At 59.9% G+C, this 13,824-nt stretch overlaps 1 protein-coding gene across 2 annotated transcripts; it reads right to left on the bottom strand.

Annotated features, from left to right (window-relative positions):
• Positions 1–985: 985 nt before the first annotated feature.
• Positions 986–12,995, bottom strand: PITX1 (paired like homeodomain 1). Of its 2 annotated transcripts, none has more exons than XM_082724633.1 (4): positions 12,817–12,995; positions 7,059–7,292; positions 4,535–4,767; positions 986–2,523 (listed from the first exon to the last, which is right to left on the bottom strand). In XM_082724633.1, the coding sequence occupies exons 2-4, from the start codon at positions 7,222–7,224 to the stop codon at positions 1,981–1,983; spliced, it is 942 nt and encodes a 313-aa protein (XP_082580759.1). In that variant the 5' UTR covers positions 7,225–7,292; positions 12,817–12,995; the 3' UTR covers positions 986–1,980. The 2 variants fall into 2 exon arrangements, with proteins under 2 accessions (XP_082580759.1, XP_082580758.1); XM_082724632.1 differs by lacking the exon at positions 12,817–12,995 and adding an exon at positions 7,823–7,837.
• Between the last annotated feature and the right edge of the window lie 829 nt (positions 12,996–13,824).

Below are 13,824 nucleotides of genomic sequence, written 5' to 3'. Positions count from 1 at the left end.
TCCTGCCCTCAGAGGCAGTGCTGACCTGGTTTCAGAATGTGTGCACAGGGCTCTCCAGCTAGTAGCTGGTGATTAGGCCTATGGCTGGGCCCCCTTCCCATCTGGGGCTTGTCGGGGGTCCAGCTCCAGGGCAGCGCCAATCCCAGTCACAAGGTGAGTCTAAAGCAGAATACCAGCCCCTCTTCCCTCCCCCACTCCAGCTGCAAACATTCTCTTTTGCCATTGGAAGTGAAGGGACTTAAGGGAAGCAGAATTTTACAGGCACTTTACAGGCTGGTCTTGTTCAGTAGTTTCCAAAGCCTGGGGAGGGTGGAAGCGGCATCAGCCTCCTTCCCATACCTTGGGGTGTTAGGGAAGTGAGACGTTAGTTCCCTGCGATGGACGATGGACGCTTTTTCCAGCACAGCCTTGCCAGTTGCCCCTGCGTGGGATTTCCGCGGGGGCGGGGGGGGGGAGCTGAGGGAGGCCCTGGCGGATCCCGCATCCTCAGTTCCCCTGGAACAGCTAGGGCAGGGCTTCAAGATAGGAATACGGGGGCCACAGGAGAAAAGGCAACTCCAGGACTAAAGGAGCTTTCAGCGGCCTTCACCCCGACTCTCCGACTCTCCGGGTGGACAAGGGCCACACAGCGTCCCAGGGCTTGGGGGTCCCCGCCGCCCCAGCTTGGAAAGAGCCTGCAGAGTCGGGCAGCCGGGGAAGTGGGGTGCTGGCTAGGGCGGCCAAGCACAAAGCACAGCGCGGAGGCTGTGCGGTCCAGCCGGGGAGTACCTGGTGGGCGCGGAGAAGGAGTTCGGAGCTCCGGATGGGGCCCTCACGGAGTTGGGCAGAGCAGGTCAGGAATCGTGGTGGGAAGAGAGCACCTCCCACTCCACTAGGAGGCGGCCACTTGGCTCCTCTCTCCTTACCCACAGGGCCCACGGTGGCGCCGTTCCCTTTCTACCCGCCTCCCTTCTCAGTGGAATGAAGCAGTCCGGGCCGGCAGCGGTTAGCACGCTTGTACTATGGTTTTAATAGACGTACATGGACAAGTCGATATAGACAGATTTATAATTCTATACAGTCAGTCCGACATACACAGGGACGCTGTAAACAGGGGCGCGGGCCGGAGAGCGGGTGTGCAAAGTGGGCGCGGCGCGGGGGGGGGGGGGCCTGGCCGCGCCCCGAGCTCTCCCGGCTCGACTCTTGCACGGCAGGCGGTGAGGAGGGGGTGCTTTTCGCCGGGCCAAGGGGACCACTTCCTAGCCAGGGAGCGGAGTGGAGGGTCCGGGCCTGTGGCGAAGCTGGGTGGGGGTGGGGGTGCGCCGGGGGTGCTAGGAGATGAGCCTGCCCCATTCTCCCGCCGCGTCCGCACCGCCAGCTGGGGCTCCGTAGCCTTAAAATAGGAATCCAGTGCTCGCGGCTGCGAGGGCACGCGGGGCACGCCGGTGCTGCGTGCAGCTCCACAGCGAGTCTCCGAACCCAGGCTGGGCACCGTCATCCCCGACCCAACGCCCGCTCCAACTCGGATCCGAATCGAGCTAAGGTACGCTCGGCCGGGCCCAGCTTGGAGGGGGCGCCTCGGTCCCTACGGGGCCCAGGCCGGCCTGCGCGGTCTCCGCGCGTCCAGTTCGCAGGCGCGGCGGGAACGCGGGCTCCCAGGGCGCCCTCTCCGGAACGCCGGACTCCCGCCCCGCGTCCCCTCCGCGCAACGGTCTGCCCGGCCCGAGGGAGCGAACACACACCACCCGCGCCACCCCGAGGGAAATTGCAACTCATCCGTTTTTTTCGCAGCACTTTTCTCCGACGTGTTTTTGTTTTGTTTCGTCTCGTTTGGGAGGGCACAGTGGGGTCCAGAAAAGCAAACACACAACCAGCCCGGAGGTGGGGAGGTGGGGAGGAGAGGGCTGCGCGGACGCAGGGGGCGCGGCGTGGCGAGGTCCTCCGCGCCGCCCCCGGCCCGGCGCCGCGCCTGCCGCGGGCCCGCGGGGCCTGGCGGGGCGGTCAGCTGTTGTACTGGCACGCGTTGAGGCCCGAGGCCGGGCCCTGCAGGCCGCCGTAGCCGAACGACGAGTGCTGCTTGGACTTGAGCCGCAGGCTGGCCAGGCTCGAGTTGCACGTGTCCCGGTAGACGCTGTAGGGCGAGGCGGGCGTGCCATACGGGCAGGCGCCCGGCGACATGGCGGAGTTAAGCGAAGAGCCGGTGAGGTTGTTGATGTTGTTGAGGCCCGAGTTGGGCATGCCGGGCACGGCGCCCGGGCCCATGCTCGACGGCATGGTCATGGAGGAGATGGAGCTGGGTGCCGAGAACATGGACTGCGACGACAGCGGGCTCATGGAGTTGAAGAAGGTGAAGCTCTTGGTGGAGAGCGGCGCTGGCGCCAGGCTCTTGGCGGCCCAGTTGTTGTAGGAATAGCCAGCGGCGTACACGTCCTCGTAGGGCTGCACCAGGCCGCTGAACTGCGGCACGTAGCCGCCCTTGCACAGGTCCAGCTGCTGGTTACGCTCGCGCTTCCGCCACTTGGCTCGCCGGTTCTTGAACCAGACCTGGGGGAGGGGGCAGGAGAACGGTCAGGGCTGGCGAAGGCGGGAAGGCCCCTCCACCTCCACCCCTCCACCCCATCCCTCCGCTGCCTCCTCCTCTCCGAATAGCTTCTCTTTTCTTCGTTATTTCCGCCCCTGCGGGCCGTGCTCCTTAATGGTTCCTTTCCTGTCCCCAGAAAACATTTCGTCTTTTCCCCATTTCTGATCTATATCCACTCCCCTAAGTTAAATCTGATGACTTCTCCTAGTACGGATTGATCCTCTTTTGTTTTAGCAAATATTCGTTTGCTTTTTCCTCTCTCAACCAGTCCATCTCCGGCCTTCTCCCCAGAAGGGGCCCCGGTCTATCTCCTAAATATTCCGTTCTTTTTCTTTGCCCTCTAATGTAAAAGGTATTTTTCTTCCCTGAAATGCAGGGTCTTCCGACTCCCTTTATTCTTTTTTCACTTTTTTCATTCCTCAAATAGTTTGTATCCATATTTATTGGGAACATTTGATATTCTCATTTCTGCGCTAAATGTTTATTTTCTTTTGGTCCACCCTACTCTCTGAACTGCTTTCTTTCCCCTCAGTCCACTTTCTCCGTTATCCTTCATTTTTGATCCTTTTGATTCTTCCCCAAATAGTTTTCCCCATCTTTCCAAATATCTGACCATTATTGTTTCTCTTAAATAGTTGATTCTTTATTTTTCTCAACCATCTGATCCTTTTGCCCTCCCTTAAATAGTTAATTTCTTCCCTGCCACCTAAATATATGCCAAATATGTTTCTCTGCAAATATTTAATTTCCTTTCACTTCTTAACTAGTTTCTCTCTAATCTCCCCTCCACTTTCTCCCACAAAATTTAATAAGAACTTGTTCTTTACCAACTCCTGGTCCTTGCCCGTCCTCTTCTATACTCCTATGCATGCCTTCTATCCTCCGAAGCCCTCTTCCAGCCCTGGGCTGAGTTTCCTGAGCGAGCCTGCCGGACCCCTGCATCTCAGCCTTTTCTAGTCCCGGGCACTGACATTGCCTGATTCCACCCCACACCACCCGAATCACCATAAACCTGGGCAGGATTAGTGAGTTCAGGATTACTGAGTGCTGTCTTCACTCGTGTCCCACTGGGCTGGCCAGCCTGATGGGAGGGGCGAGAGCTTGCGTTATAGCAGGGAGTCAGTAGGCCAGGTAGCACTTTGAGCTCGCTTGGGACGTCCTCCCAGTATCTGATTAAATATTTGTGTACTCAGAAAAGAAATTATTCTCTTGCTGCTCTGGCAACATAACCTCTTCGCTCGCTCTTGATTTCACTGGGAAGGAAAAGGCGAGGAGAGGGAGGGTGCAGTCTGGTCACGGGTCAGAGATCTTACATCTCCAAAGGGACTCGGCCTGAGGGTCACTCTTCCACCAGAGCTGCTCCTCCTTCACCTGAACCCAGCCCCTAAAGGAAAGGGCAACAGGGAAAGGGTCCAGCTCCCTACTGGCTGACTGGCTGAAGAGGAGTCAGGCGGGGACTATGCTGAGGTTCTGGAGAAGCAGCCTGTGTGGTTGGGATCACTGCCCCGGGAGTTTCTGAGCCTCCAAGCCTAGGTACTGTTCAGGCCTCTGCCAGGTGGCTAGGCAAGACGTGCCTTTCCCTTTCGTTTTCTGGAGAAGGTGCCAGCAGCTCCGAGGTGCCCATCAGTGGGAATCCTCTGTGCAGTCTAGGGCGGTCATATCCGAGTGGGCCCAGGGCCCACTGTAGCACAGGGGAAATCCCCCCTGGGGCCACAGATCTTAGGGTGAAGCCGCAGCAGAGCCCCAGGGTCAGGTAGGCTGCCAGGCGGTGAGGGCTCTAACCACTAAAGGGCTTAGCAGCAGCCGGGGAGACAGGGGCCTACAGTGGAATCTTCTCCCACGGAGGGAAAGAGCAGGTCTGAGTGGTGGGACAGAGACAAAATCTGAGCAGGGTCTAAAGCTTTCCGAGAACGGCGGCAGAGGTGGCCAGCAGCCCTCCGCTCTGGTCGCCTTAGGCGCACACGCTGAGCTCACCCGCACGCGCGGCTCGGTGAGGTTGGTCCACACCGCGATCTCCTCCCGCATGCTCATGTCGGGGTAGCGGTTCCTCTGGAACGTGGCCTCCAGCTCTTGCAACTGCTGGCTTGTGAAGTGCGTGCGTTGCCGCCGCTGCTTCTTCTTCTTGGCCGGGTCCTCCGCGCCGCCGCAGCCCGTGCCTCCTGCGCCGCTGTCCTCCGGCCCTTTGACTTCCCCGCTGCGCTCCTTCTCTGAATCGAACAGGACAGGCCCCAGTCACCTTGGGCTTCTGCCCTTTTGCACCCATCCCGGCTCCACCGAAGCGCCTGCCACCAGCGCTGGCATGCCCTTCCTCCCGCCAGGAGCCCTAGAATTGTCCCCACTGAAAGAGCCTGCTGGGGGCCAGATCGTCAGTAGTCACCTTTGGTCTGACGCACTCCCGAAGAGCCCAGGAACCGGAGGCACAGGCTGAGGTTCCTGGCTGGGCAGAGCCTGCTCTTGCCGCTCCGCTGGGGCTTGAGCCCGACTGGCTTTGTCACCCGCATGTATATGAAATTTTGAGGGCTCTTTGGGGTGTCAATCTGGAGGGGTTCTGCTTTTCTGAGCCAGGACCAAATATTTCAACCTGAAGCTAGTGGGTCGGTGGAGCTGGAGCGAGGCCGTGGCCCCTCCACCTTCTTCTCCCCAGGGCTGTGTGGGAGCCACATGGGCAGGCACAACACAGCTGTGTTCCCGGCCTTTGCTCCAGGCCTCAAGTCCAGAGACCCAGAAAAAATCCCTCAGGCGGCAGCCCAGACCAACAGACTGTCTAGGTGACCTGGGGCTCTAGCCTCTCACTCTTTCCAGCTACGCAAAACACGTTCAGTCACAGACACATGGAAATAAAAAGACAAAATTTAAAAACAAAACATAGAAGCCCAGATAAACTCAATTCTATCCTAAAACCATAGAAAGGCTCACAAAATCTTAAAAATAGGTAGGAACACAGCAAATGCAAATTAAGATGCCTGAAATCTCCGTGCAAACACACCCCTAACTATATACAGTGCTGTGGGTGTAAAAACTCCAAGCAGATACAGGCATTTATTTCTCTGTGACTTAAAAAAAAAAAGTACTGTTGTAGATAGATTTTTAACCCCTTCCTAATAATGCCCTTTCTAGAGATAATTTTTAAGTCCCAGGGAAATACAGCACTATAGAGCTACATAATTTAAGTTATCAAAGTAACACCGCTGCAAATAGATTTTGAAGAAAAAAAAAAAATCCCGGAGAAACGCGCCATTTTGGATTGACTTTTAAAACATCTCCCCAAGAATAATGTTGTATGTAGAGATTTTTAAAATTCCAGAGAAATATGCCTAGTGTAGTAATTCTTTCTACACCGAAAATTACAGTTAAAAAATTAAATATATCCACGTAGATTTGGTTTTACAAAGCAGTCTACCGCTGTATATTCCTCTGGGTTTTAACAAATAAAAACCAACCAAAGGCCACGCTAAAAACTCTTGAAAACAAAAGTACAGTTCCGCGTTGATTGTTTCTTAGCCAAGCAAACAGAACTTCTCAGAAAAAAGTCACTTAGGGATGCAAAACAGAAACAAATAGAGATTAAAAACGCGTAGAGATACACTCAGCGGTGGATTAAGAAATGAGCACAGCAGAGGCGCCCACGGAGCAGGGAGCTCTGCCCGGGCGCCGTCTGCGGGAGCCAAACCGGGACCCCCGGGGCCGGCACCCGGCGACGATTAGCCGCGCTACGTAGTCCGCACCGCCCACCCGCGGGTCCAGCTCGCAGCGGGCCTGGGGGGAAAAGTCTGAGCTCCGACAGAAAGGCAGCGCGGAGGGAGACGTGCACTAGCCGAGTCAGGGCCCTGGCTGGGCCGCCTGGCAGCTCCGGGGTCCCGCGGCGCACGTGGGACCGGGCTCCCTCAATGGGGCGGGGGGGGGGGTCCTGCCGGGTGCGCACCCCTTGGCCTGTTCGCTCTTGCTGTCCTCTGCCTTCTTTTTATTTGCGGTTGTCCACCGCCGCTCCCCTCAGTTTGTTTTCCTGACTTTTCCCGCCGCCCCTTCTCTCGGATTTCTCCCTCCTCAGTCTGTCGCCCACTGCCTGTCGGGGTGTGTGCCCCCGTCTCAGTCACTCCCGGCACTTTCTCTCTCATCCGCTGCCCCATTCCCTTCTCGATCTACTCCTCTCCGGCGGTCTGATCGGCCCCTGGGCACCCAGTTACGCAAACGGATTTTTCTTTTCCTGTTCTCTTTGCTTCTGAACAAGAGGGGCTGTCAGTCCGACCCTCCCGTTGTAGGTTTGTGCATCTGGCGCGTGGGGACCGGGTGGAAGTAGAGCACTGAATAATTTCGTTTAATAAAGCGCGTAAATTTACGCGTTCACCCTCAGGCCGAGAACGGGAAAAGAAAAGGTCCTGACGCTCCTGGGTGTAGAGGGAGCCTGACCGCGCGGCGCCGGCTCCAGGCCCTGCTTCCCGCTCCCCGCTCTGTGCGCCCGGCTCGGCTCGGTGCGCGCCTCGCGGGGAGCTGCGCTTACCTGGCAGCTCCGTGTCGGACGATTCGCTGGCGGAGTTTTCCAGGGGCTCGCGGGGGTCCGCGGCACGGGCCAGGTGGAAGGCAGGCCCCATGTCGTGCGGCGGCGGCGGCGGCCGGAGTCCCTCCGGCAGCCGCTCCAGGCTCATGCCCCCCTTGAAGGCGTCCATGGAGGCGGGTACCGCGGCGGGCGCTCCAGGGGCCGGGGCTGGGCGCGCCCGGCCGCCCTGGCTGCGACCTGCGGGGACAAGAGCACAGCGCCTAACTGGCTGCCCCCCAGGGCTGCCCGCGCCCGCAACGACGCCGCGCCCGCCCCATGGACCGCCCGGGGCTGCGGGGCCAGGCGGGCGGCAGCGGCAGCGGTTTCTCGCGACCGGATGCCCGGCTTCGCGCTCCGCGCTGCGCTCCCGCCGCTCGGGCCTCTGCCGCCCGCCCGGCCCCGGCTCTGGCTCCCGATCCGGGGCCGGTTTCTAAGGCTCCGGACGGCGCCGGCAGAGGCTGTCTTAAAGCGACAGCGCGCACCGCCAGGTTCCAGCAGTCCCTGCGCCAGGGGTGGTGGGTGGGGTGGGCCTGGGTGGGAGGGGGCTGGGGAGGGAGCGAGCCAGCGAGCGAGGGAGCGCGGGCGGAATCCAGCCCCGAGCCGCCCGCCCTCCCTTGCCCGTGCCCTCCCCTCCGCAGCCACCTTCCCGCCGCCTCCCCGCCCCCTCCCTCCACCCCCCACCCCCCCGCGGCCTCCCCGCGCCGCTCCCTCCTTCCCCGTTGACACACCGACTTCTCCCTCGGCCGCACAAAAGAAACGCATCTGGCCTCCAAGTCCCGCGTGGCTCGTGCCCACCTCAAGCCCCAAATGACTTGTTTTGCTCAGAATCAACTCCTGTCTGGGCCGCTTCGAAGTCCCCAGCCCCCGGCGAGAACAGCCCAGGAGGAGAGAATGTTCCCTGAGCAGGATCGCAAGGAGCGGGCGCCTCCGAGCCAGCGCCTGGGCGGGGGCAGAGCCCGGGGCCCGTTCCGGCAGCTCCCAGCGGCGTCCTCGTCGAAGGGCCGCCCGCCCCTCCTTTCTCGGCCTCTTCTCCCGGGACTTGAGCCCGGCTGAGTGACAGCAGCCTGCGTTCTAATGGGCCCCCGGATGCTGCCTCCTAATTAGCTTGGACCCTGTCCTCCAAGGCTGCTTCTCAGGCCTCCCCCTCTGCACCGCAGTCAATTTTCTGGGATTGGGATAGAACTGATGGCTTCTAATCAGATGAAACGTTTCTGTTGGCTCCAGGCCTCTGGCGAGTGCAGCGGGAGACCCCAAGAGCCCCACCAGGCCCCGTAGCCTCTTCTGTAGGGCTTGCTCCCCTTGTTTTGCGCGAGTCCGGCCAAATCAGCCAGGCCCGGGCCTTGGCAGCTAGGGGATTGGCTTCTGCCCCCTTCAGGGCAGGTTTGCAGCGATCTGGGGCCTCTGCGTGGCTTCCCAGAGAGGCAGGCACCTGGCCTGCAGGCGAGGCCAGGTGCCTGCCTTTTGCGAGCCCTGGAGACCAGGAAGGCTACCTCCTTTGAGGTTCTCTCTGGTACAGTGGTGGCTGAGCTCAGCTCAGTGGGGCCTCCATGGGTGCAGGCACAGACGTTCTCTCCCCACCCCAATAATGATGCCCTTCTGGAGTTCTACTTCAATGAAGTTTGTTGAAGGATTTTGCCGAACAATTGTTAGCCGGCCCTGAAACCTCAGAGTCTTGAGCAAACAGAGGGCAGCTAGGGTGGGAGAGTGCGACCCTGACCTGTTCCTCTGACCACAGCTAAATCCCAGACTGCCCTCTGCCCCTCACCTGCTGACCAACTTCCCCATATAGGAGCAGCGCTGGGCAGGACAGCACCCCGATGGAGAAGCACTGCCCTACTCTCCAGGCCTTGCGCCTCACCCCAAGGCGTGGTGCATCCGCATCTCTTCCTCCAGGAAGGTCTCTGCTTGGGACTGACTGTGCAGGCTGAGAGATCTGCGATGTTCTGTAGGCACTGCCTTCTTGCCCTCACCCTGGCTTCTCACCAGAGGGAGACCCACAGCCTCAGGCTGAGCTGTTTGGCGAGGATTGCAGGGGTCCATGGCTGAAGGGTAGAAACAACCCTGCTTCTCACTCACTGAAGCTTAGCCCAAGGCCCCCAGCTCGGGAGCCCTGGGAGAAAGCATGGCTCCTTGGGGTCTGGAGCACTTTCTCAGTGGTGCCTGTGGCCGCAGGGGCAGGGTTTGGGTCTGAGGCCACAGAGGGACCATGTTCCTCAGGGGGTTTGGTTTTGGGGAGATTCTGCAACTCCTGCCCTTTCCTCCCAGAGGGGAATTTCTTTAAGTCTCGGCGCGAGCGTGCGTGTGTGTGTGTGTGTGTGTGTGTGTGTAGGGGGAGGATGGCAGAAAGGGGGCCTGGGAAGTATGGTTGTCCTGCATTTGCCTTCAGCCCCATCTTTTACCACATTTCGCAGTTGCGGTTGCAGCAGCAGGTAACTCTTTTCAAGCACAGCGTGTGACCCAGCCTGTCTGGGCACAGGCAGGACTCAGGAGCGCGCACGCGCGCACACACGTATGTAGCACATACAATGTAGGTGTGCGGCACACACAGATGCATACATACTCAATAAATCCACCCATGGGGCTGCATATAGTCACCTAGGCATGCCCACAGCCAGACCTCTGGGTTCCAGAACTCTGCTCAATGCAAAATCAGGCTGGTCGGGGACAGGAGCTATGTTCTAAGGCTGCCAGGTGTCAGGCCAAGGTGGGGAGCACAGTGGCTGCTTGGATGGTGACGGGGAAAGAATGGGGCACCTATGGGTGTCCAGAGGCTGAAAGCTCTAGCCTTCCACTGTCCATGGGGTGTAAAGAGACCATCTTCCACAGATGAATGGAGCGTGTTCTGTGACTCTGAAGCTCTAGCAGGTCCATCTGAGGGGCTCACCTCCTTCACTGTTGATGCATTTAATGCATTTATCGAGCACCTGCTGTGTGCTGCAGTGGACCCAAGCCTCTGGCAGTGATCTAGGCAGTCACAGTAGTCCCTCTTTTTGGAAATCTTGATGCCTGCTGTGTGGACCACCAAAAGGCCCTCAGTCAATTTCTGGGTGAAGCTCCATATCCCCAGGGGCCCAGAGGCCTAGAGAGGGGCTGGGGGGGTGGTCACTTCACTGCACAGCACTCCCCCCAATGCTGAATGAGTACAGGGCGAGGAAGGGACTGACAGGGAGGACACCCTGGCCAGCCAGGGTGTTGGCTGGAGAACGGACACGGACAGTTTCTCTTTTTCCCAGCCTCACCCTCTGCCGGCTGGGCACTATCCCAGGCAGGGAAGGGGCTTTGAGCACACTCACAGACATGCATCACACACACAGGACAGGACGCAGCTCTCTTTCAGGAGTAAAAGCAGGGGTTCAGTGTTCTCCCCGCTTTGCCATCTGACCTTGGGCAAGGCTTGGCCTGCATTGTGCCCCAGTTTCCATGTCTGACTCGGGACTCAGCAATTCCTACCTGTTGCTTCAGCTTCCAGCTTGCTTGGTGATGGGGACGTGAGGAGAGGAGGGAAGAGGGCTTCCTGGAGCTGGAACCATGTGCCCTAGTTCCCATCCCTTCAGGCCACACAGAGCTAGCGATGAATCTGTGACTTTCAGGAAATTTGGAGGCTTGGAGTCCTGGCTGGGTTGAGTGGAGAAGCCTAGGCTGTTGTGGGGTTTGAAGTAGTCCCCACAGGGACCTTTCCTGAGGTCGGGCTTGCTCAAAACAGATTCTGTGCCCAAGAATGGTTCAGTAATCTTATTTGGGAAGAGTGTTTGGAGGGCCCTCATGGAGGGCATCCTTTCGCTCGCTTATGGGGGGTACCCTGTCCTAATCTTTGCATTAGAATCGAGGGATTTTAGGAAAAAGGAAGGAATGTGCCGTGGCTTGCCCTCGAGGCCATCCATGACTCTCTGGGACATTCCAACCCTAAGCCTCTTAGGCTGTGGAGAAGTTCAAACTAGAAAACCCAGTTTTGGGAGTGCATCTGGGACCACCTACCTCCTTCTGTCTGCTCTACCCCCTCTCCAATAAAAGCTCTTGTTTCTTTGAATACAAGCAATTACTGGGTGAAGGGGGAAAGGGGTGCTCAGGTGGGGCAGGGAACCATCTCACTGGATTCTCTAGGTTTCCAAGGATCCCAGCTTGAGCCTTCCTGATACCTGGGCTTCCCGAGCCTGTCCTGGTGCAGAAACCTGGGATGTACTCAGGCAGGATGGCTGAGTGGGGTGCTTATGGGAGCATGGAACTCGGAATTCTGGCACCAGCTGGCAGGGCTGGCCTCATGGCTCACGGAGTCCACTCACGGGTTGTTCTCTGGTTCCTGAGAATGGCTGAGCCAAGGGGCGGAGAAGGGTGGGCGAATGGCCGAGGCTGGTCACGCAACTTGGGAGCAGAGGGTCAGCTAAAGCCATTACCCCAGCCTCCTCTTCCCAAGACCTGCTTTCCTGAGAGAAGGGCACTCTGAGTATGGCTGAAGAAGCAACAATGCTTCCCCTGCACCCCAGAGTCCTGGCAGGCTGGTCTCCATGCCCCTGTCTGCCTCTTTTCCTTTTCGGAGCAGAGATGAAGAGTTCCAAGCAGTATGAGGAAAGGGGAGGGAGTCGGCGAGTCCCCCCTCCCCTGCTGCCTCTGCAGTCTGTAGCTTTAACCATTATCCTAGACCTGTGTCTTTGGCCAAAGGGGCAGCAACCTGGGACTGCCTTCCTCTGGGCCCGGTGGCTGTCAGAGTCCCCTGGGTTGCCAACAGAATACCCAAGCCTTAGTTTCTCAGAAAAGTGGGCTCAAATATTTTTAGAATCAGGGGATTCCTGAATCGGAAAACCTTGGAACCGGATTCCAGCCTGGGCTTCCCATTTCTGCGATGCCGGCCTCGGGGCCCTCGCTTGACCGCGGCCAAAACGGCTCAGAGCCTGCTGGTCAATTTCAGATTTCCAAGACCCGGTTCTAGAGAAGCGGCTGTGTGCCGGGGAACCCTGCGTGAACAACCAAACCCCGGAGAAGCCGCGGGAGTGTCTTTATTGGATTTTGCGAAGAGCATTTGGGGTTTCTGTCTGGGTAAGAAAAAGCCCGACTCTTGCGGGCGAGAGCAGGCCGCCGTGGGCTGGGGGCGCCTCGGAGCACGGCGGCGGGACGTCGGGGTCCTTGGTGAAGAGAGCCGGGGCTCTGGCCGGTGTCTGTTGCTTTTCTGCGGCATAGCCGCCCGAAGGAACCAACGAACCAACGAACGAAGCGGTGTCGTTTAGAAAAAATACCCTCTTGACGCGAAGCTGCGGCTCAAGTCCCCAGGCGTGCAGAGGGGCCAGCGCTTTTGCTCGTGCTGGGGCCCCCATTCCGCGGCGCAACGGGAAGCGGCGGGCGGCCCTCTCGCCTGCCCTTTTTCCTAGAGGTCCCCGGAGGCCTGCGCCTCCGCGAGGGGCTGCGAAGGGCGTCTTGGGCTGTGCCCTTAGCAGGGCTGGGGCCCGCGCCCCCGGGGCTGCTGCCCTCTTGGGGTGCCTAGAGCCAAAGCATGGGTGGGACCTCCAAGTAGGTGAGGCAGCGCTCCGCGACGCAGCTGGGCCAGTGCGCTGGGCTCAGGAGCGAGTCCTTGCGCTGCCTCGATGGCGCCCGGACTCCCCGGCGGTGCGCTCAGTCCCGCGCCACCCACTGGACCCCACAAACGCCTGGAGCAAACAGTGCGGAATCTGCCACCGCCTCCCTGCGCCCCAACACCGCGGCGACCCAGCGCCCCCAGCCCAACAACTCTTACCCCACGCGGGTTGCGCTGCGTGTGCGGCTCTTCGGCTCCGGGCTCGCTAGCCACGGACTCTGCCTGAGGTTTCGACTTCGGCTGGGGCCCCAGATCCAGCTAAGTCTCCAGCAGTGCGCGCAGCTCGGGTGCCCGCTGGTTCGCTACATCGCTCCGCGCAAGGTCCAGGCAGCTTCGGCTCGGCCCGCTCCTCCCGCCGCCGCCGCCGCCCGTCGCCCGCGGGGAAGGCGGGGACACGGGCCGGGGAGGCGGGAAGGGGGGAGGGGAAGCGAGGCGCTCGCCTGGACCAGCGGGGAGGGGCGGCGCGCGGTTCTGCAGGCTAGGGGTCCGGGCCTCCCTCGGGGCGCAGTCAGAGGTCGGCGCGGGTCGCCGGCGGGGTCTGAGGCCGGGGAACGCGGGCGGAAGGGGGACCCGGGCCACATGCGGACGAAGCCGCCTGGGTCCCGGCCTGGCCTCTGCGCACTTTTCCTCACTCGGCTCCGTTCCCCACCTGGCACACCAGGGGCCCAGGAAGACTTCGGTTTGACGGGTTCTGTTTGGAGTTTCCCCTGGTCCTGCCTGGCGCGGGGGTTCTAAGATTCTACCTTTCCCCTTTCCGCTCAGCCTGCGAGAGGAAGCTGGTCTTGCATTTTGGCAGGGAGTGTCCGCGGCGCAGGTTTTGGCGGCCAAGGAGGTTTGAGGTCCGACCCCAGAATTTCTCTGTGGGTGTTGGGGGGGGGTGTTGTTACTGGGGAGGGTCGAACGCCCGACCCCTGCCCTGCTTGGAGGATAACCCCCCTCCCTAATTCTCCTCCGGGGCTGGGCTGATGAGCAGAGAGATCAAGGCTACAGAGCCGGAGCGCAGATGCATCTGTGGCCACTTGCTCCGTCCCTCGCCCGCACACCCTCCATCCCCCGTATAAGGGAGGACTCTATCCATGTTGCCCCGTTGGCCTCTTTCTGGGAGATGGGCAGGACTCATGGGATCTGGGTTCCACCCGGTGTTGCCCACAGCCAGATAACCCCTCT

Source organism: Mustela nivalis, assembly GCF_964662115.1.
Source record: "Mustela nivalis genome assembly, chromosome: 3".
NCBI lineage: Eukaryota > Metazoa > Chordata > Mammalia > Carnivora > Mustelidae > Mustela > Mustela nivalis.
This window is presented reverse-complemented; position numbering and strand designations above follow the sequence as displayed.